This window comes from Notechis scutatus, chromosome 9 (genome assembly GCF_049901735.1).
Source record: "Notechis scutatus isolate UNSWTSFEM ecotype Mainland chromosome 9, rNotScu1.2, whole genome shotgun sequence".
Taxonomy (NCBI): Eukaryota; Metazoa; Chordata; class Lepidosauria; order Squamata; family Elapidae; genus Notechis; species Notechis scutatus.
This window is the reverse complement of record NC_142017.1, coordinates 18,270,561-18,290,407: the sequence shown is the minus strand read 5'-3', so window position 1 is coordinate 18,290,407 and position 19,847 is coordinate 18,270,561. Positions and strand designations below refer to the sequence as shown.

Genomic DNA, 19,847 nt, shown 5'->3' with positions numbered 1-19,847 from the left:
ACACTTCCGGGAGCCATAGAGTCCGCGGAGGGTGAGGGGAATGAGCCGCCTCGTCCGTTAGGGAGCGCTGACTGCCATAGAGAGGCGGGGTCAAAAGAGCTTCTCTATATCGTTAAATGGCAGGGGAGGGTTTTTGGCCAATAGGAGCGGAGCTTGGGCCTATTGGGTTAGGGTTAAGGGTTAGCTCATTAGCTGTTCTTAGCCCCCCCCCCCATCCTCAGTGGTTCTTAAATGGCACTTATACGACCGTAGACTATTATGAGCCTAGACTAGCTCTTTATAGAAAAGAGAAAAGGAAATTTCCTGCTAATTCGACTGCAGTGGTAATGTTTATTTATATGGAGGGCGATAGGCGGAACATCCTTCCCGTTTCACAGGAAGTCTCGAGGCTGCTCCGAAGCTTTTCCCGCTCTCGGCGCGATGATTGGACAAATGAACCTTTGGACCCGCCTCTTGACGTGACGTCCTCCTGCGGGGCCTGTCGGGAGTCGTAGTTTTCTCCGCTGGAACACGTGCGGGGGAGAAGCATGAACGGGAAGCCGAAGCGGCGGCCGCTTCTGGCCGGGTCTCTGTCTCCGCCGCTGCCGGGGAAAGCCGCCAAGAAGCGCGTGAAGCGGCAGATCTGTGCAGAGTTCTCTGCCGCCGTCAAGGAGCCGGCCTTGAAGGAGAAAGTGGCCGCGGCTTGGGCCAGCCAGGAGCCGCTCGAGCATGGTAGGGGGCAGGAAGCGCTGCGGGTTCCAAGGGGCTAGTCCTCATTGAGGTATAGTTGCGGTTGTGCCTGGCACTAACCGGCAGGGGGTGCAACTGAGCTTTAACCCACCGATATTTTCCAGATGCTTTGCAAAATGCCATTGATCTTATTACTAGATTTTCATCCTGGCCATTATTTTTATAGGTGTGAGATATATATTTACATACATACACATAGCTGCATAAACCATAAGATGACATACGCAGAGAGAGAGACATATAAAATGATGTTATACAGTCAACTTAAAATATAGATATATGGATATTGATATACCTTGGTATAATCAGTGTTGCCTTTCTAGTTTTTGTTATCTTGGCCATTATAAGTGCTGAAAGGGCCCAGCTTGGGAGGGTAGAATAGAATAGAATTAGAATTCTTTATTGGCCAAGTGTGATTGGACACACAAGGAATTTGTCTTTGGGTATATGCTCTCGGTGAACCTAAAAGAAAAAAATAAAATACATTCACCATGAATCATAAGATACAACACAGTGGTAGCCATAGGTTATTAAATAAGCAATCAAAATCATACTAGGAAACTAAACAAAACAATATAAACCATAAAGATTCAAGCAACAAGATTATAGTCATAAGTAGAAAAGGAGAATAGGAAGATGAGAAGAAAAATAGTGATGCAGTCTTAGTAAATATTTTGACAGTGTTATGGGAGTTAGTTGTTTAGCAGAATGATGGCATGGGGGGGGGAATTGTCCTTATGTCTAGTTCTGGTGTGCAGAAAGGTCCACCTTCCCTTTTGAGGGAAGGAGTTGAAACAGTTTATGTCAGGGATGTGAGGTGTCTGTAAATATTTTCACAGCCCTTTTTTTGACTCCTGCAGTATACAGGTCCTCGACTGAAGGCAGGTGGGTAGTAATTGTTTTTTCTGCAGTGCTAATTACTCTCTGAAGTCTGTGTCTGTCCTGTTGTGTTGCAGAGCCAAACCAGACCGTTATAGAGGTGCAGGTGACGGACTCAATGATTCCTCGTTAGAACTTAAAATATAGATATAAGGATATTGATATACCTTGATATAATAACCAGTGTGCCTAATATTCCTGCCTTTCTAGTTTTTGTTATCTTGGCCGTTATCAGTGCTGAAAGGTGCCCCCAGCTTGGGAGGGTTGAGGTAACCAGCCTAAGATTCAACCAGAATTAGATATTAAAATTCATATTTAAATTTATGATTATATGCATATAAGAGATAGAGATAGATGTAATTCAATCTATAATTTGATTATATTTTAAATATATATTTAATAATGAAAGTTAAGACTAAAAGCGTAAGACAGAATCTTATTTAATATAGGGCCGTGATGGGGAACCTATGGCATGCATGCCACAGGTGGTACACAGAGCTGTTAGTGTGGGCACGCGAGCCTCAGGCAAACTTACCTCACTGTGAATGTGCGCGCCTCCCAGCTGATTTTTGGCCAGTGTGAGGCCTTTTTTGGCCTCTCAAAGGCTCGAAGGAAGCCCCCTGCAGCCTTTGGAGGCTGAAAACCAGGCCAGTTTCATCACTTCCTGTATTTCCGGAAATACCAGAAGTGACAAAACGGGCCCATTTTTCAGCCTCCAAAGGCTGCAGGGGCTTCCCTCGAGCTTCTGAGGAGTCAAAAAAGGCCTCAAACCAGCGGAAAATCAGCTGGGAGGTACAGTGCAGGTAAGGGGGGGTGGCAGCGGGGGGGTGGAATTGTGCGCACATGCTCAGGGAGCGTGTGGGCCCCCACACACATTGCCTTCTGGGTGCTGGCATGTGAGCGCGTTTGCAAGCATGTGCACAATTTTTGGCACAGGCGCCCCAAAAGTTTAGCCACCACTGATATAGGGTGTTATTTGCCATGACCTCCATCATGCTCTCTGTCTCTAAAACCTGCCGCATGGGTTGTGTTTCCTCTAGAGGCAGTCTCTCTGGATCCTGCTCCTTTCCCCCACTGTGTTATCCCAGATTTCATCCACAACGAGGACTTCCTGGAGGAGCTGCGGAGGGAACTCCTGAGCCTAGATTTCCATGAAAAGTGTAATGATCTATACAAGTTCAAACAGGTGAGCGCTCCAAACTAACACAAATTCTTCTGAGGTGCACTGGTATACCAAATGCTTGCTTATTGGGTGCCTTGTTCAGTTTATAACTTTCTGAAGTTATGACAGTGCTGAAAAAATAACTTTACAATCGATGCCTGTTACATCATGTCCCTTAGTCATGCGATCACCATTACAGCCAGTACTTGTTTCCTTTGCTTGACCTGGTTTTTTTTTCCCCTTCCCATCATGCAGAGTGGAGAGTTTGGAGAGAAAGGGATTATACTGTACAAGAGAGTAAGCAGGCATGCAATGGGAAATGCACTGGCTGTTTATGTAACATATAGGGACCGCCAGCACCACTGTATTGTTTTTGATGTGCATTACCCATTGTGGCCTGCTTAGTATCCTGTGAACTTTCCTTTTCAAAGGGTGTAAATACAAACATGAATTTTCTTCTTGCTAATTAGCACAGTGCGGGCGTTGAGCACTTCAAAGGATAGCTGAAAAGGAGAGCACACTTTTGTTTCACATGATTTTCCAGTTAGGATTCACTTTCCTTAATGACAGAGTTGTGATTGTAGCTGTATAGTTTTCTTTTGCAAAAGCTTCCATCTCTGAATAATCTAACGTGTCTTTCTGGTTTGCAAAGTCAGATGACCTAAAGAAGAGAGGAGGGCCTCACGTAGCGGCATTAAGGTAAGTTAGTCTTGTTTTGATTTGGCCATCAACTAGGATCAGCAAAATTATATTAGTTCCTAACTTGATTCATGGCAATCTACAGATTTAGGGTTTTGTTTTGTTTTTTGCAAAATAAGCTATTATAGTTTCTTCAGCAAAACAAGGTTTTAACAAATGCAGATTTAGCTCTGCATTGAAAGTGAACTAGTTGTTGCCATTTCATTTTACTGTTTAGAACAGTTGTCCTGATTTCACTCATTGTTCAATTAGGTCAGCTACCAAATTGTGTGTGTGGTGTTTTTTTTGTAAATTTTATTGGTTTTTAAAAACAAACATAAACAAAACATAAAAACATCAAACTTCTTCCATAAGTATACAAGCAGTGTGCCAGTTGGTTTACAAATTATTTTGTGCATCCATTTTGTAATCTTCAGTTACAGTTACATTGCATAATAACTCATATTATCAATCAAAAATTGAATACCCTAGTATCACTATTAATCAATCATTTGACTATAGTTTTATTCATTCGTATTTTATGAGATAACCATAATTTACATAGTTTATTTTATAAGAATTCATATTATCCTCCCAGATCTATCCTAAAAACATTTTGTAGATATAATAAAAAAGAAGTACATCTTTATATATTTATTATTTTCTAAAAATCTACATATTTCATTACTGTATTTTATTATCTAACCATTGGTAGAAAAGGTCCCAAATTTTATAAAATTGTTTATCCTCTTGTTCTCTAATTTCAAATGTCAATCTACTCATTTCAGCACATTCCAATATTTTCTTAATGCCTTCTGCGATGGTATTTTCTCATTTTCCAATTTTTAGCAAATACAATCCTAGCCGCTGTTAATACATTTACAATCAAATATTTCAAATCTTTGCTATATGTATCAGGTAAAATTCCCAGTAAAAATATCTCTGGTTTCAAATCTATATGTTTTTTGTCATTTTCTCCAACCACATGTGATTTTAGTCCAGTATTTTCTAGCGTCCGCACAAGTCCACCACATATGGTAATATGAGCCAGGTGTCTGATGACATTTCCAACATTTTTCGGATTTATTCTTGAACATTCTTGCTATCCTTGTCGGGGAATGCCACCTGTAAAACATCTTATACAAATTTTCTTTATAAGCTGTTGACATTGTCATTTTATAATTTTGAGACCACAATTTTTGCCATTTCTCTAAACAGTGTATTTGTGTGTATTTATTGATCTATAGATATAGCCCATTCCTCTCTACATTTATTCACCTTGAACTGCGAGAATGTATGACGAACTGGGCCCTATTTAGTTATAAAAGATTACCTGTCCTGTAAAAGCGAATGCCAAAATGCCTCCTTGCTTAGACAAGAGGCCAAGCTGAGATGCCGCAACCTCACCTGTCTTCTCTCTCACCTGTTAGAAAAATTCTTTTTGAAGAATTCCGGTCTTGGCTTTCTGATGTGATCCAGGTAGAGCTGGAACCAACCATTGATCTGTCTTGCGCTAAATATGAATATACAGGTAAGTGAAAAATTAAAATAACCCTGAAGGTATTGCTAGAAGAAACTATGATCCTGAAAAACCCAGAAAATTGAGAAAAGATTGTTGAGCTGCGGATTTGTGAGCACCTAAGAAATAAATGGTGATTACTAGAAGCCAGCTTGGGTTTGTTAAAAACATTGTGCTGGAAAAAACTTATTGTGAAGGAGTCCTTGGTGCTCTGGGTTTGCTTGTTTTCTTGCAGGTGTTTCATTACCCTAACTAGGTAACATCATCAGTGCTAGTAAGGAGTGCAAGCAAGCTTAGAGATCACCAAGGACCCCTCATTTCAACCCCGAGCTACAAAAACTCTCCTTTACCTTATTGTCTTCTTTGACTAAGTTAGTGGATCAGGGAAATGCTGGGGACATAATTTACTTAGACTTCAGTAAGGCATTTGACAAAGTAGACCACAGCCTGGTCTTGAAGACAGAACAGTGTGGGATAGACAGCATCACCGCCAGCTGGATTTGTAATTGGCTGACCAACCGCATTCAGTGTATGGTCCTCAGTGGAATTACATCTACATGGAGGGAAGCATGCAGTGAGGTACCCCAAGATTCTGTCTGAGGCCTAGTACTTTTCAACACCTTCATAAATGATCCAGATGAGGAGGTACTGTGGAAGCGGAACTCATCCGATTTGCAGAGAGTACTTAACTGGGGGGGAATTGCAAACACTTTGGAAGATGGATCTTGACAGACGTGAGCATTGGGCAGATGGAGTACTGCATCCAGTTGTGCTCACCACAATATTAAAAAAAAATACTGAGACTCTAGAAAGAGTGCAGAGAAGAGCAACAAAGATTATAAGGGATCCGCAAGCTAAATTGTACAATGAACAGTTAAGGGGATTTGGTATGACTAGTCTAAAGAAGAGAAGTATTAGGAGTTATATGATAGCTGTCTTCCAATACTTGAGGAAAGAGAGTTGGGAGGGACCTTGTAGGTCATCTAGTCCAACCCCCCACCTAAGCATACCCTACACCATTTCTGACAGATGGCAGCCCAGTCTCTTCTTGAAAGCTTCCAATGATGAAGCTCCCACAACTTCCAAAGGCAACTTCTGTTCCTTTGGTTGGTTATTCTCACAGAAAATTCTTCCTTATTTCCAGGTTGAATCTCTCGTCGTTCAGTTTCCATCCATTATTCCTTGTCTGGCCTTCAGGGGCCTTGGAAAATAGCTTGACCCCCTCCTCTCTGTGGCAGCCCCTCAAATATTGGAAGACGGTTCTCCTGTCTCCCCTGGTCCTTCTCTTCACTAGACTAGCCAGGCCCAGTTCCTGCAACCGTTCATTGTATGTTTCAGCCTCCAGTGCCCTAATCATCCTGGTTGCTCTTCTCTGCACTTTTTCTAGAGTCTCAACATCTTTTTTATAGTGTAGGGCAGGACAAGAAATAACGGATGGAATTTCATTAAAGAGAGATCCTGCCTAGACCTAAAGAGAAATTTCCAGACATTTAGAACAATTAATCAGTGGAACGACTTGCCTTCAGAAGTTGTGGGTGATCCATCACTGGAGGTTTTTAAGAAGAGACTGGACAGCCATTGGTCTGGGATGCAATAAGGACTCCTGCCTTGGGCAGAGGCTTGGACTGGAAGTCCTCCAAAAGTCTCTTCCAGCCCTATGATACTATGAAAGGTGAGAAAGCTCCTGTTGAATTGGAACGCAAGCAATAGATTTGGATTTGGGTGTGAAGAATCAGCACTGACCCCAACGGCACATAATCAACTTGACCGCCCTGCTTTATTTTAACCATATTGTGGGTCTCACACAACCAAATTCCTGTTTCGTTCCAGATACCCTCCTGTGTCATGATGATGAGCTGGAGGGCCGGAGAATCGCATTCATCCTTTATCTTGTAACCCCCTGGAAAAAGCAGGATGGGGGCACTTTGGATCTCTTCTGCACAGATGGTAGGATTTAGTTATTTTTGCCTGCTTTGGTAGATTTTATATCGCACCTGTCCTTCAGGAGCTCAAGCCAGTTCTTCAGGGTTCCATCCTTCCTTTCCTCCCCACCTCCATCTCTCTTGGATTGACACTCTATATAACAGGGGTCCCGTCAATCGTTGTCCACATGGACCGATACCGGTCCGCTGAACAACTCTTACCGGCAAGTTGCGATGGTTTTGCCATCTTTGCAAAAGTGCTTCCGGTGAGCTTTTCCGGTAGAAGGTCACTGGAAGCACTTTTTCGGCTGCAAAAAGATGGCGGCACCCAGTTTGTTTTCATGCCGGTACCGGGGCCGGGCTAGCCCAGCTGATGCCGGTACCGGGTCACAAGGCCAAAAGGTTGGGGATCCCTGCTATATAACATGATTGGGAAGTTTTGAGTGCTGACTGCTGTCAAGCAGCATGTGTGGTGGTCTGACTGTTCCTATATTCCAACTTCTCTTTTGGCTAAAGCTTATTTCTGTTATCTGAATAAGGGAGGAAGCGCTAGTTGGAAATGGAACTGATTATTTCATTCGTAAAACCACCAGTGAATCCTTGATATTTCAGGGGCTAAGACGCTGAAGCTTGTCAATCTGAAAGGTCGGCGGTTCGAATCCCTAGCGCCAAGTAACGGAGTGAGCTCCCGTTACTTGTCCCAGCTTCTGCCAACCTGGCAGTTCGAAAGCATTTTTTTTAAATGCAAGTAGAAAAACAGGGACCCCTTTGGTGGGAAGGGAACCAGCCACATGACCAGGGAGACGTCTTCGGACAGCACTGGCTCTTCGGCCTTGTAACGGAGATGAGCACCGCCCCCCAGAGCCGGAAACGACTAGCACATATGTGCAAGGGGAACCTTTACCTTTAGTGCCAAAGCTGAGAGAGGCCTCTGAATTGTTGGTGAGTCAGGTTCCATCGTAGTGCTACTTCACTTCACAATCCAGAGTTGCAATTTCAAATGTTCATAACCACAGAAATTCTCTTTTAAGCATTAGTGGAGGGTTTTTTGGTTTTCTTTTCTTTTCTTTTTTTTTCATACTGCAAGCTCTCACCCTTTGTGCTTTCTTACTACCACAATGGGCTGCTATATACAGTGAGGTATACAGTGTGATACTTACGGAATTAGGGCCAGACTAAGATTTGGATCCTCCTAAATTGTAGGCTGAGCCTTCTTTGTAAATTTGATTCTTCTGTTTCACCTGACTCCAAGGGTAACTGTTCCTCTCTTTTATTCAGAAGCCAGAAAGTGGTGAAAGGTAGACACAGTGGGAGAATTCCAGATAGTTGGGCCTACTACTTACTGGTATGTGTCTTGTATGTGTCCTTGTCTCTGGCAGATCATTTCCAGCCTTTGCAGATTGTCAAGTCTTTGGTCCCTTCCTGGAACTCGCTCGCTTTCTTTGAAGTATCACCAGTCTCCTTCCACCAGGTAAGCAATTGTTCCTTCTCCTATGTTGAGACTCTAGAACGAGTGGGCAACCATTTAAATATGAGCCAGCCGTGTGCAGCAGCTGCCAAAAAAGCCAACACAGTTCTAGGCTGCATCAACAGAGGGATAGAATCAAGATCACGTGAAATGTTCCAATATTCCAAGGCCACACTTGGAATATTGCATCTAGTTTAGGTCACCACAATATAAAAAAGATGTTGAGACTCTAGAAAGAGTGCAGAGAAGAGCAACAAAGATGATTAGGGGGCTGGAGGCTAAAACATATGAAGAATGGTTGCAGGAACTGGGTACAATGAAAAGAAGGACATGATTGCAGTCTTCCAATATCTCAGGGGCTGCCCCAAAGAAGAGGGAGTCAAGCTATTCTCCAGAGCACCTGAGGGTAGGACAAGAAGCAGTGGGTGGAAACTAATCAAGGAGAGAAGCAACCTGGAATTAAGGAGAAACTTCTGACAGTGAGAACAATTAATCAGTGGAACAACTTGCCTCCAGAGGTTGTGGATGCTCCAACACTGGACGTTTTTAAGAAGATGTTGGATAACCATTTGTCTGAAGTGGTGTAGGGTTTCCTGCCTAAGCGGGATTGGACTGAAGACCTCCAAGGTCCCTTCCAATTCTGTTATTCTGTTCTTTTTACTGGGTGCACAGGAGAGCAACGAAGATAATTTGGGGGCTGGAGACTGAAATATACGTTGAACGGTTGCAGGAATTGGGTTTGTCTAGTTTAGTGAAAAGATTGACCAGGGGTGACAGGATAGCAGTCTTCCAATATCTATGGGGCTGCCACAAAGAAGAGGAGGTCAACCTATTTTCCAAAGCACCTGAAGACAGAACGTGAAGTGATGGATGGAAACAAATCAAGGAAAGAATTAACCTAGAAATAAGGAGAAATTTCCTGACAGCATCTTTGCCTGAGATATCAGTGCTTACCTGTTTTTTTCCTCTGTCCCAGGTATCTGAAGTCGTTTCCAAAGAGAAATGCCGCTTGTCGGTGAGCGGCTGGTTTCACGGCCCCTCCATTGCAAGACCGCCACGTCATGTGGAGCCACAGATTCCACGAAGCCCCCACATCCCTCGTGATGTAAGCTGCTTGCTACCTTCACTGTCGTGGCATTGTTCTACAATACTTCAGGTTCTTGGTCTGGCTTAACCAAGGGGAAACCTTCACGTTTTCTCTGGAAAGGCCATTTCTGCCTTTGCTTTCATGTTTCAGTCTAACATTTGAGGGGGCCAAGTTGGGACTAGACATTTCTCCAAATAGAAGCTGCAGTTTGTAATTTTGTGCTTCGCCTGTGATATACACATGGGTGTGGTTATATGGATAATGTGTTGACTACTGAGTGCAAAGCAATCCATGCTGGACCAGTATTTGCTGGACCTGGTCAACTTTGAGATGCTTGGGTTAGCTGGGGAATTCTGGGAATTGAAGTCCATGCATCTTAAAGTTGACCAAGTTGAGAAACACCGTATTGGACATGTGATAAACACATACCAGAATTTCTGGAAATAATAGTGACAAAGAACAAAGGTGGTTACTTTGGGACAAGTTGATTTTCAGAGTAATAATGTAAAAATTTCGGCCTTGTTTTCCATTCTTCCACATTTTTCCAGCACGAAATCTTGTACGATTGGATCAATCCAGTTTATTTGGACATGGATTCCCAAGCGCAGATCCAGGAAGAATTTGAAGATCGATCTGAGATGTTGCTGAAAGACTTTCTCAAGGTGAGGTCAGCACATTCTTGGGTGCCAGATGATAAGGCAACAGGTACGATCCCTATTCTCACATTTCTTTCAGCTCCACGTGGCAGGTTGAAAGGTGCCGAGTACAGGTAGTCCTTGACTTACAAGGACTGACTGACCATTCAAAGTTACAACGGCACTGAAAAAAAGTGACTTAGGTTTGTTTTTCACACATACGACCATTGCAGCATCTACATGGTCATGTGAATAAAATTCAGAAATTTAGTAACTGATGGGGACCCATCACATCCCAGACATAAACTCTTTCAACTCCTTCCCTCAAAACGATGCTATAGAGCACTGCACACCAGAACAATTAGGCACAAGGAGTTTTTCCCTGAATGCCATCACTCTGCTCAACAAATAATTCCCTCAACACTGTCCAACTATTTACAAAGTCTGCACTACTATTACTATTACTCTTCTCGGCACTCCTTATCGCCCATCCCCTCCCACTTGTGACTGTATGACTGTAACTTTGTCGCTTGTATCCTTATGATCTATATTGACTGTTTCTTAGTATGATTTGATTGCTTATTGTACCCTGTGACTATTATTAAGTGTTGCACCTGATGATTCTTGACTCTTTATGAATGTATCTTTTCTTTTTATGTACACTAAGAATATTTGCACCAAGACAAATTCCTTGTGTCTCCAATCACACTTGGCCAATAAAGCATTCATTCATTCGAACACTTAGCAACTGATTCATGTTTATGATGGTTGCAATTTCTGGAGGCGTCATGTGATCCACTTTTCTGATCTTCTGACAGGCGAAGTCAATGGGGAAGCCAGATTAACTTACTAATTGCAACAATTCACTTAACAACGGTGGCCAGAAAGGATGTAAAGGGGGAGAAAAACTCAACTTAAATTGGACCGAGGAATTAATTTCATCAGGCTCGTCCATCAGCCGCTCTTGCAAACTCCCTGCTTCCAAGAGCTTGCTTCAGGTGGACTTTCATTGTGCTTGCTTCCTAGAGAGACAAGTATCAGCTAGTTTGCAAAGCCCTGAAGACGGAAGGACTCAGCTGGAGCATTAGAGGGCCTCCTAACAAAAGGTAAAGCTGTTTCAGACTCTGCGTCACTCCCAGTCGGGCAGTTGTGTTCAGCCGAGCAGTTTTCCAGCCACCAACCTGTGCCAGCTGGATTTGGCTCTTGCTCCAAGATATCCACGAAACGCGAGGCTCTCCTGTGAAACTGGATCATCTTGAGAACTTCGGTTAATCCGACAGGTCGTTTTATATGTTAGTAAGGAAACGAGGATATGAAATTCCAAACAAAGGAACTTCCTAAGAGTTCACCCTCCCAGGTTGCTTACATATCTTTTGTGGTTGGCGAGGCTTTTGAATTTTTTTTCCAGCTTTTAAAAAGAAAGCTAGCCTCTCGGGAGACCAGAGACAAAAATACAGGTGTCCTTTTCGCAACCCACCCATCGTTTAGATCCTACACAACCCTGGTTTTGGCAGAGCAAGCCATTCCGAGTTGCGCTCTCTGCTTTGGCTTTATCCAGTTGCAACTCTTGATTCAATTTAGATTTTAAAGTTTAAAGTTTTAAAGAAGAAACTAGAATGGAATCAAAATGTAGTATGCAGTTTTTACTCTTTCCTGTATATACAGGTAGTCATCACCTTACATCCATTCATTTAGTGACCACTTGAAGTTACAATGTCACCGAAAAACAGTGACTTGTTACCAGTTTCACACTTACCACCCTTGTAGCATCCCCGTGGTCAGGGGAATCAACATTCGGATGCTTGGCAACTGGCATGTATTTATGCTGGTTGTAGTGTTCTGAGGTCAGGTGATCCCCTTTTGCGACCTCCTCATGAGTAAAGTCAAAATTGGGAAGCCAGATTCACTTAACAACCGTGTAACTAATTTAACAACCGCAGTGATTTACTTTACAACAGTGGCAAGAAAGGTGGAAAATGGAGCAAAACTCACTCAATGAGCCACGGTGGCGCAGTGGTTAGAGTGCAGTACTGTAGGCTACTTCTGTTGACTGCAATTTGGCAGTTGAAATCTCACCAGGCTTCAGGTTGACTCAGCCTTCCGTCCTTCTCAGGTGGGTAAAATGAGGACCCAGATTGTTGGGGGCAACAGGCTGACTCTGTAAACTGCTTAGAGAGGGGCCGTAAAGAACTATGAAGCGGTATATAAGTCTTAAGTGATTACTATTGTTTAAGTGTCTCGCTTAGCAACAGAAATTTTGAGCTCAGTTGTGGTCCTAAGTCCAGGACCATCTACATTAGCTGTGCTGTGTTAGCAGAGCCTTTCAGCGAAGTATTTTGAAGGCAGAAAAAAATGCAGGAACGCCTTCATTCATTCGTGAATCTTGACGTCTTTTTAGGCATTACGAGAAAGCAGAGGAGAAAAGCTTGCCGGCCCCTTTAAAAGAGTGTTTGGAGCTCTTCCAAGCTGAGGCCTTCTTCTTGCTCCTTTCCAATTTCACGGGCCTGAAACTGCATTTTTTAGCCCCAGAGGAGGAAGAGGAAGAGGAAGGAGGAGAGGTTTCTGAAAGCTCACAAGGACCCAGCAGTCAAGAGGAAGCTGGCAACGCACACGGTGCAGAGGCGCCAGGGAGCATCTCCAAAAATGAGGACAACCAAGGGACTGGTATGTTGAGCTTCCCAGATCTAGCCTCAGGGTCTGTCTGTCTGTCAGCACAGCCCAAATCCCAGTGTGCCCAAAATGCTTAGTAATCCGTATCGATTACATCTCTTCAGCTCCCCTTTGATGTGGGCATTTTGAGAACGTACGAGGTAGGTTTATTACCATTCGACCTCAACTCTTAATTCTGAGCCCAACGAAGGTTGTAGGCTGGTCGGTAGAAATTGGGCAGAATCTTAAAATAAAAGTCGTCTTCTTTTTTCACCAAATATGGATTTTTCAAATTATTACCGCAGTACATTTGCTGGAATTCCTCAGGAGCACAGAAGGGTCTAGGGCCCTGATGGCGAATCTATGGCACGCAGAGAACCGTTTGTGTGGGCACGCAAGCCCTAGCCAAACTTACCTGCACTTCGCATGCGTGCGCCTGCCAGCTGATTTTCGGCCCGTTTTGAGAACGATTTTGCCCTCCCAGAGGGTGGTGTGGTGTTGGGGGGTTTCCGGTTCAATGTGGGAAGGGTGAAGGATGTGTGTTTGTGTTTATTTTCATGGTCATGGTCATGATGTGCACTGAAGGTGGTGTTTGATTACATTGTACGAGATGCAATTATAATAAAGTAAACTAAACTGAACAGAGGCTTGAGGGAAGCCTCTGCAGCCTCGGGAGGCCGAAAAACAGGCCTTCCGGAAATACCAGAAGTGCTGAAAAGGGCCCGCTTTTCAGCCTCCTGAGGCTGCAGAGGCTTCCCTCGAGCCCCTGGGAGGGCAAAAATGGCTTGCGCATGCATGCACAGGGGTGGTGGGGTGCATTGCATTGTGGGTGCTGGTATGCACGCACTTTCAGCACACCACAACAAAAAGGTTCGCCATCACTGTTGTAGGCTGATAGGTAAAAATTGGACAGAATCTTAAAATAAAAGTCATCTTTTTTTCCCCCCCACCAAATATGGATTTTTCAAATTATTACCGCGGTACATTTGCTGGAATTCGTCAGGAGCACAGAAGGGTGTAGGGAGCAAGTTTCTTTTTTTTCCTTCCATGCATGTTTTTCTTGTTTTCGTTTTCATGCCTGGGTGAATGCAGTGTGAAATTGGTCTGAACAGCCCTTTCTGAAATCCTGCCCAAGTCCAAAGAAGAGCCAAGTGACCCATTTAATTCTGGCCAGAATGATTCTGAATGAGAGCGGCTGAGCATGTCGAATTGGGCCCAGCTTCAGGATGTTGGGAAATTCCACTCTCCCTGGTTACCCTGCTTGCTGTGCCAGGACACTGTTTACCATCAGAAAGAGAGAGATTCCCATCACTGTGGCTGTTTATGGATCTGGCTTCGTTGTGTACAAATGGTGTTTCTTTTGGTGTCTTCCTCCCCACGCAAGTTGAGGTTGGAAACAGAGGCCTTTTCCATCCCTTCCTCCCTCAGAAGTAAACATCCACAGATCTTGGGGCGCCAGCTCAATTCTTACTTCTCCACAGCCTTTTCTTTAGGGGGGTGTCTTTAACAGCGGAGAAGCACCGTTGAGAAGGTTCTTGTCTAATGGTGACCTTCCTGTCCATATTGAAAAATTGTTGGCTTTGGTATCAGCTTGACAGGAGGCTGCCGAGCCCATCCCAGCGATGTGAAATTTCGGAGGATTGGAACTTACTCTGGGGAAATCTAAGGACACGGCTGTCCCAAAAAGTGCTTTTTTCAGGAGGCCACTGGACTTTCTGGTTTTTCTTTGAAGACGTTTCGCTTCTCCTCCAGGAAGCTTCTTCAGCTCTGACTGGATGGTGGGGAACAGAAGGATTTATATTCCTTGCAGAGAGCTGGTCGTTTGCATTCTTTGAGAGAGTCATCGAGGCCACTTGGAGTTTATCTTGGATGAGAAGTGAAACATCTTCAAAATACATTTATCTGAGGACACAAATAAACCTCCAAGTGGCCTCAACAGCCCTCTAAAAAGGATGCAAATGAACAGCTGTCTGCAAGGAATATAAATCTTTCCGTTTCCCCTCCATCCAGTCAGAGCTGAAGAAGCTTCTTGGAGGAGAAGCGAAATGTCTTCAAAGAAAAAAAGAAAGTCCAGTTGCCTCCTGAAAAAAAGCACCTTCGGGACAATCATAACCTGGATGCTGAAAATCTCCAGAGACTTTCAAGGACAGGTTCTTTTTCTCCCTCCCTCACCCAGTTCTTTAAAATGTTATGTGGCCATCTTGAAAGCCGAGAATACCTGGTCTTTTCTCCCTCAGGCGTCCCTCTGTGCTCCGGAGAACTGAGACGCTGGAGAAAAGGATGCTACACGCTGATCCATGATGCCCAAAGAGCCGAGTTTGCCCTGGATTTGCTGCTCTTCTGTGGGTGTGAAGGTTGGTTCCGCTTTAACCTGTCTGAAACTGTTCATGGGGAAGGGCTCTTCCTGCCCCACCTTCCATCGAAGAAGGAAGGCCGGGGAGTTGGGGGGGGGCTGTTGTTGAAGCACCGCAAAAGGGGTTAAACTCAGCAAAAGGGGTTAAACTCAGCCGCTCCCAAGCAACAGGTTATCCGTCTCACTGATCTTCAGTTACCCGACATTGGCTAGGCTTGCAGTCTCTTCGTTTTCAGCCACTTTGTTTTATCCACTAATGCAAGAAGATAATCCAGTGTTAACCATGGCGGGGGGGAATCCTTTAGGCCTAAATGAGAAAACATAATACGTGTTGTGGTTAGCCGGCAGCAGGTGGGGATGGCTGAGTAGAGCGAGGACTCAGGTGAGGGCCAGGACCATCAGGGAGTGGACTGCTGCCTTCAGAGATTGTGGGGGCTGGCAGCAGCGATGAGGAGGTTCCCGAGGAGCCTGTGCCAAGTGCAAAGCGTGCGCGCAGGATTGCTCGCAGGAAAGAGCAGTTACAACAGCACAAGTGACTCGGGAGTAAGGCTGCAAGGTAATGGCCCCTCCTTCAAGAAGATAAAAGCCAGCTGTGAATCGGACCTTCTTTGCAGGAAGCAAAGACGTTTTGAAACTCCAGCATCGTGGACATTCCAGTATCCTGAGTTTGTATTTGAAGATTCTTGTATTGCAAATTATTTCTTGTCTGTTATCTTTTGGCAAGTCTCGCACAGTTTGGCAAGGCTTGTGCTTATCACAGCTAATTATTTGGCAGAAGCATTAAAAGGTTTCTGTTCCCTTTGGATTGTGTTTAATTTGTTGGAAAAGGGCGTGGGTCAAAACAATGCATATCTCCCTGGAAATTGTCCCAAAGGTGCTTTTTTTCAAAGGGCAACTAGACTGTTTTTTCTTGGAAGACGTTTCCCTTCTCATGAGAAGCGAAATATCTTCAAAGAAAAAAAAACAGAAAGTCCAGGTGCCTCTTGAAAAAAAGCACCTTGGGGACAACCACGACCTGAATGACTGAGAATCTCCATAGACAGCCCTGGAAATTGCTCAGAATATTAAGCCTTGCAGATGTCGTATACTTGTCTTCACAATCCAAAGCCATCACTAGATTATTATTATTTTTCCAATTGAGTTGGCCAGCCTTCCTCTAAAAACAAATTTTAAAATCTTCTTAGTACCAATGTTGCTCGGCCGCCCAGGGTCTCTAGCCGAGATGGGCAGCAGATAAATCAACAAAAATAAATGAAACCTTGCTGTTGTGTTTGGGCCAATGGATTGGGCTTGCGGCTGCTCACTTTAAAATTTAAATGCGAACAATTCCTTCCTTTTTAAGGCTGGGACGTCGAATCGGGAGGCTTCACTTCATACATTGCCAAAGGTGAAGATGAAGAGGTAAACATTTTCTTTTCCCCCACCCCATTTTTCAAAAGCACAGGTGAACTTGGTTGTTTTGAAACTTAACATAAGCTCTTCCTATCCCTCCCTCTCCAGATGCCCAGCCTTGGGAAGTAGCTCACGGCTCCTTCTTAAAAATTTGATGAACTGCTTTACCGGCATGCAAGGGGCGGCCTTCAAAAAATTTTTAGCAATGGTTTCTCTGCTTGGTTGCTAGGTGGGTGTGGCCATGGTGGGCGTGGCCTAGTTGGCCTCTTGCACCATGGCCGGGGAGGGGGGGCAGCATTTTTGCCCTCCCTGGGCTCCGGAGGCTTTCTGGAACCCAGAAATGGGGCCTTTCTGAACTTCCGGGAGGCCCGTTTTTCGCCCACCCTGCCTTTACCTGCATCCAAAACAGGCCACGTGGAAACTCCGAGGAGGGGAGGGGTGGGTGGGGCCAGCCAGGAGTGGGATTTGGGGGGTTCCTCCAAACTGCACAGAATCTTAGCTAGGGGCTCTCCCGAACCCCTGAGAAGAACCCCCAGGAGCCCACCCCTTCTTCCTGCATGTGACAAAACACTGCATGCCACTTGAAAAGCGGTGTTTCCTGGTGACCTTAGCCTCATCGTCATGCAAGGGCCATTGAAGTAATCAAAGGATCAGGGAAACTATGCAAAATTGGAGCCCAGGGTGGACCAATCTAAAATATTCTACAGAGAGTCCCCAACTTTCAACCACAAACAGGAACATAATTTATCTTGCTAAAGCAAGTGGGGTATTATTAGGTGAGCTGTGCGCGGCCAATCTGTCCCCTTTGCAGCCTTTATAAGAAAATACACGCCGGTTGCCAAGTGCACAAATTTGGATCGTGTGAACAGTGGGAATGCTGCAACAGTTGTAATTGTGCGGACTGGCCATGAATGCCAGTCACTAAACGAATGGTTTTAAGTTGAGGACTCCCTGTAGGCACGTCCCCAAAGTGTTTTTTTAGGAGGCAACTGGACTGACTTGTTTTTCTTTGAAGACATTTAGCTTCTCATCCAAGAAGCTTCTGACTGGATGGTGGGGAATGGAAGGATTTATATTCTTTGCAGACGGCTGGAAATTTGCATCCTTCAATGACTAAAAGGATGCAAGTGACCAGCTGTCTGCAAGGAATATAAATCCTTCCATTCCCCACCAGCTAGTCAGAGCCGAAGAAGCTTCTTGGATGAGAAACGAAACGTCTTCAAAAGGAAAAAAACAAAGACAGTCCAGTTGCCTCCTGAAAAAGCACCTTTGGGACAGCCATGACCTGGATGATGGAGAATCTCTAGAATTTTACCTGTATGAATGTTCTTATTTATATTATTTCTGCCCTTGCTCTACTTAATTCCCCCACCATTTACCCTGGTTGTTTTTCACCCTGCAGGGGATCTGATTCAATCCAGTAATCACTTTAATATCCTCCCTTTAAAAACAACAACAAAAACACCCGTATCTTTTTTTTTAAGATGCATTGACAAATCTGAACAGAATAATCCGTCATAAGAGCATTGCTAATGCTATTGTGTTACTGCCAAGTCCTACTTTCAATTTCCATAATGGTTTCAAGCAAAGAATTCGCCTTTTTTGTGCCGTTTGAAAAGGGCTGGAGCTGACTGAATAGAGGGACATTTTGTTCCCACGGTAGCCACTCAAGATGCCTCTGTGAATTTGAACATGAGCCTAATGAATGTAGCATCTCATAATGAGTAGCCGCTGACAATCCTGTTTCCCACCCCGTTTTGGACGGGTCTGCACAGAGGCATTCACTGTATGATCTTTAAAAGGAAATACAGGTTGTTTTCTTAACTGTCCTTGTTTTATTCTCTTTTCAAGCTGCTGACAGTTAATCCAGAGGCCAATTGCTTGGCTTTAGTTTACAGAGATCGAGAGACACTGAAGTTTGTGAAGTATGTTAATCAGCGTAGTTTGGAGCAGATGCCTGACCCAAAAGAGTTCTGGGACTTCTCCTTTGTTTACTATGAATGAGAAATGGAGCCAGCCAGTGACGGCCAGCCATTTCTCCTAGTTCAATACTCAAAGGACAGTTTTTATCCTTTCTTACAAAGAAAGATCCTGTTGCACCATCTGCTTTACTCTGATGCTCCTGGCAAAACACCACTCCTTTTCTGGGGCCCTTTTGGAAATTGAACCATGAATCTGGAGGGGGGCCACAAAACTTCCACAATGCGTGAATACCACATCGTTTGGACTGAGGCTGGACTTTGGTTATGGCTCATCCTAAGCAGCCTCAGAAAACACAGCAGCCTTGGAAGAAGCCAAAACTCTGTTCTCCAAAACTTTCTGTTTCTCACAGACGACAGAAGAAAGGTGTTTCCTATTGGTCTAATTATGTGGTATTTTGCAGCTTGGGTTAATAATTGCGGAATATGGTTATGGTTTGTTGAGTAAACGATGAATCGTTGGGATTCATGGAGCTTGTTAAACCGTAAGTCAAGCCAGCCTTTGAAATGTGTAAGCCGTGACGGATTGCTGTCAGCTGCACCAAGGGGAGAATCCTAATTCAATTATAATAGCTGCAACCAGCTTAATAATTGAGACAAAATGTTGAACCAGAAACGGTTAAATGTTTAAAAGGCAGTGACCCTTTTTAAACTTTATTCTTAATCAAGACCTTACATTAATTTATAATAATAAAAAAAGGTTTGGCATTACTTTTAAGCTTTCCTTGTCTTGCTTCATACCAAAGCTAGAGTACAGTTTCTCCTCATTGTCTGGCTCACGGGTATCCAACCTTGGGCTTTTAAAGACTTGTAGGCTTCAACTCCCAGAATTCCCCAGCCAGCATGGCTGGCTGGGAAATTGTGGGAATTGAAATCCACAGGTTTTAAAGCAGCCAAGATTGGACACACCTCTGACCTAAGTGAACTAAATCATACCGATAGACTGAGGTCTGTCAGTTTTATTGAAGGATCAAACGTTGCTATTTTAAATCAACAGCCTCCAGGGCGGTTTTGGCTTCTGAAATTCCCAGATTTGGTCTGTAATGTCCATAAAAAGCTTGGCCCTCTCTCCACTAGCATGATATTTATAAAGTGTCAACATCCTACCCTTCACTCCCCTACCACAGGCGGTCGAGCGTCCAGGCCTAGTGAAGTTTTCGTACTGCACTTCACTGGGCACTAATCGGGCAGCATCCTCTACTGTCTTATCTGCCTCTAGATCTTTCTGCTCCACTCCTCCCTTGGCTAGTTTTGGCCTCCAATCTTCACTCGGATCAAGAGCACGATGTCCCCAGGCGCATGATTTTGATGAGCATACTAACGCTGTTGTTCTTAATAGCGTCCCGGCAGGCAGCAATCACTTGCATTTTGTGTTTACCAACTGGAGAAAAAGAA

General features: G+C 44.2%; 2 protein-coding genes across 4 annotated transcripts in view; one reads left to right on the top strand and one right to left on the bottom strand.

The window, feature by feature from the left end:
* Positions 1-95: 95 nt before the first annotated feature.
* OGFOD1 (2-oxoglutarate and iron dependent oxygenase domain containing 1) lies at positions 96-19,163 on the top strand. 2 transcript variants are annotated; one of them, XM_087971685.1, is made up of 13 exons: positions 96-711; positions 2,697-2,794; positions 3,423-3,469; positions 4,879-4,979; positions 6,798-6,914; positions 8,269-8,360; positions 9,334-9,462; positions 9,993-10,106; positions 11,106-11,185; positions 12,478-12,743; positions 14,966-15,082; positions 16,424-16,482; positions 18,325-19,163. In XM_087971685.1, the coding sequence occupies exons 1-13, from the start codon at positions 528-530 to the stop codon at positions 18,475-18,477; spliced, it is 1,557 nt and encodes a 518-aa protein (XP_087827811.1). In that variant the 5' UTR covers positions 96-527; the 3' UTR covers positions 18,478-19,163. The 2 variants fall into 2 exon arrangements, with proteins under 2 accessions (XP_087827811.1, XP_026527873.2); XM_026672088.2 differs by having other exon boundaries at positions 481-711; positions 2,649-2,794.
* BBS2 (Bardet-Biedl syndrome 2) overlaps positions 19,072-19,847 on the bottom strand; it is a 43,964-nt gene continuing 43,188 nt past the window's right edge. For both annotated transcript variants that reach the window (XM_087971679.1, XM_087971680.1), the window contains exon 17: positions 19,072-19,833. In XM_087971679.1, the coding sequence (XP_087827805.1) occupies positions 19,727-19,833 (107 nt within the window). In that variant the 3' untranslated portion in view covers positions 19,072-19,726. The remainder of the gene's footprint in view (positions 19,834-19,847) is intronic.

Bases quoted from the DNA above. Each gene is read 5' to 3' on its own strand.
- OGFOD1 (XM_026672088.2), top strand. From the start codon at position 528: ATGAACGGGAAGCCGAAGCGGCGGCCGCTTCTGGCCGGGTCTCTGTCT. The intron at 15,083-16,423 runs GTTGGTTCCGCT...TTCCTTTTTAAG, and splicing joins GCTCTTCTGTGGGTGTGAAG to GCTGGGACGTCGAATCGGGA. The intron at 16,483-18,324 runs GTAAACATTTTC...TCTCTTTTCAAG, and splicing joins CCAAAGGTGAAGATGAAGAG to CTGCTGACAGTTAATCCAGA.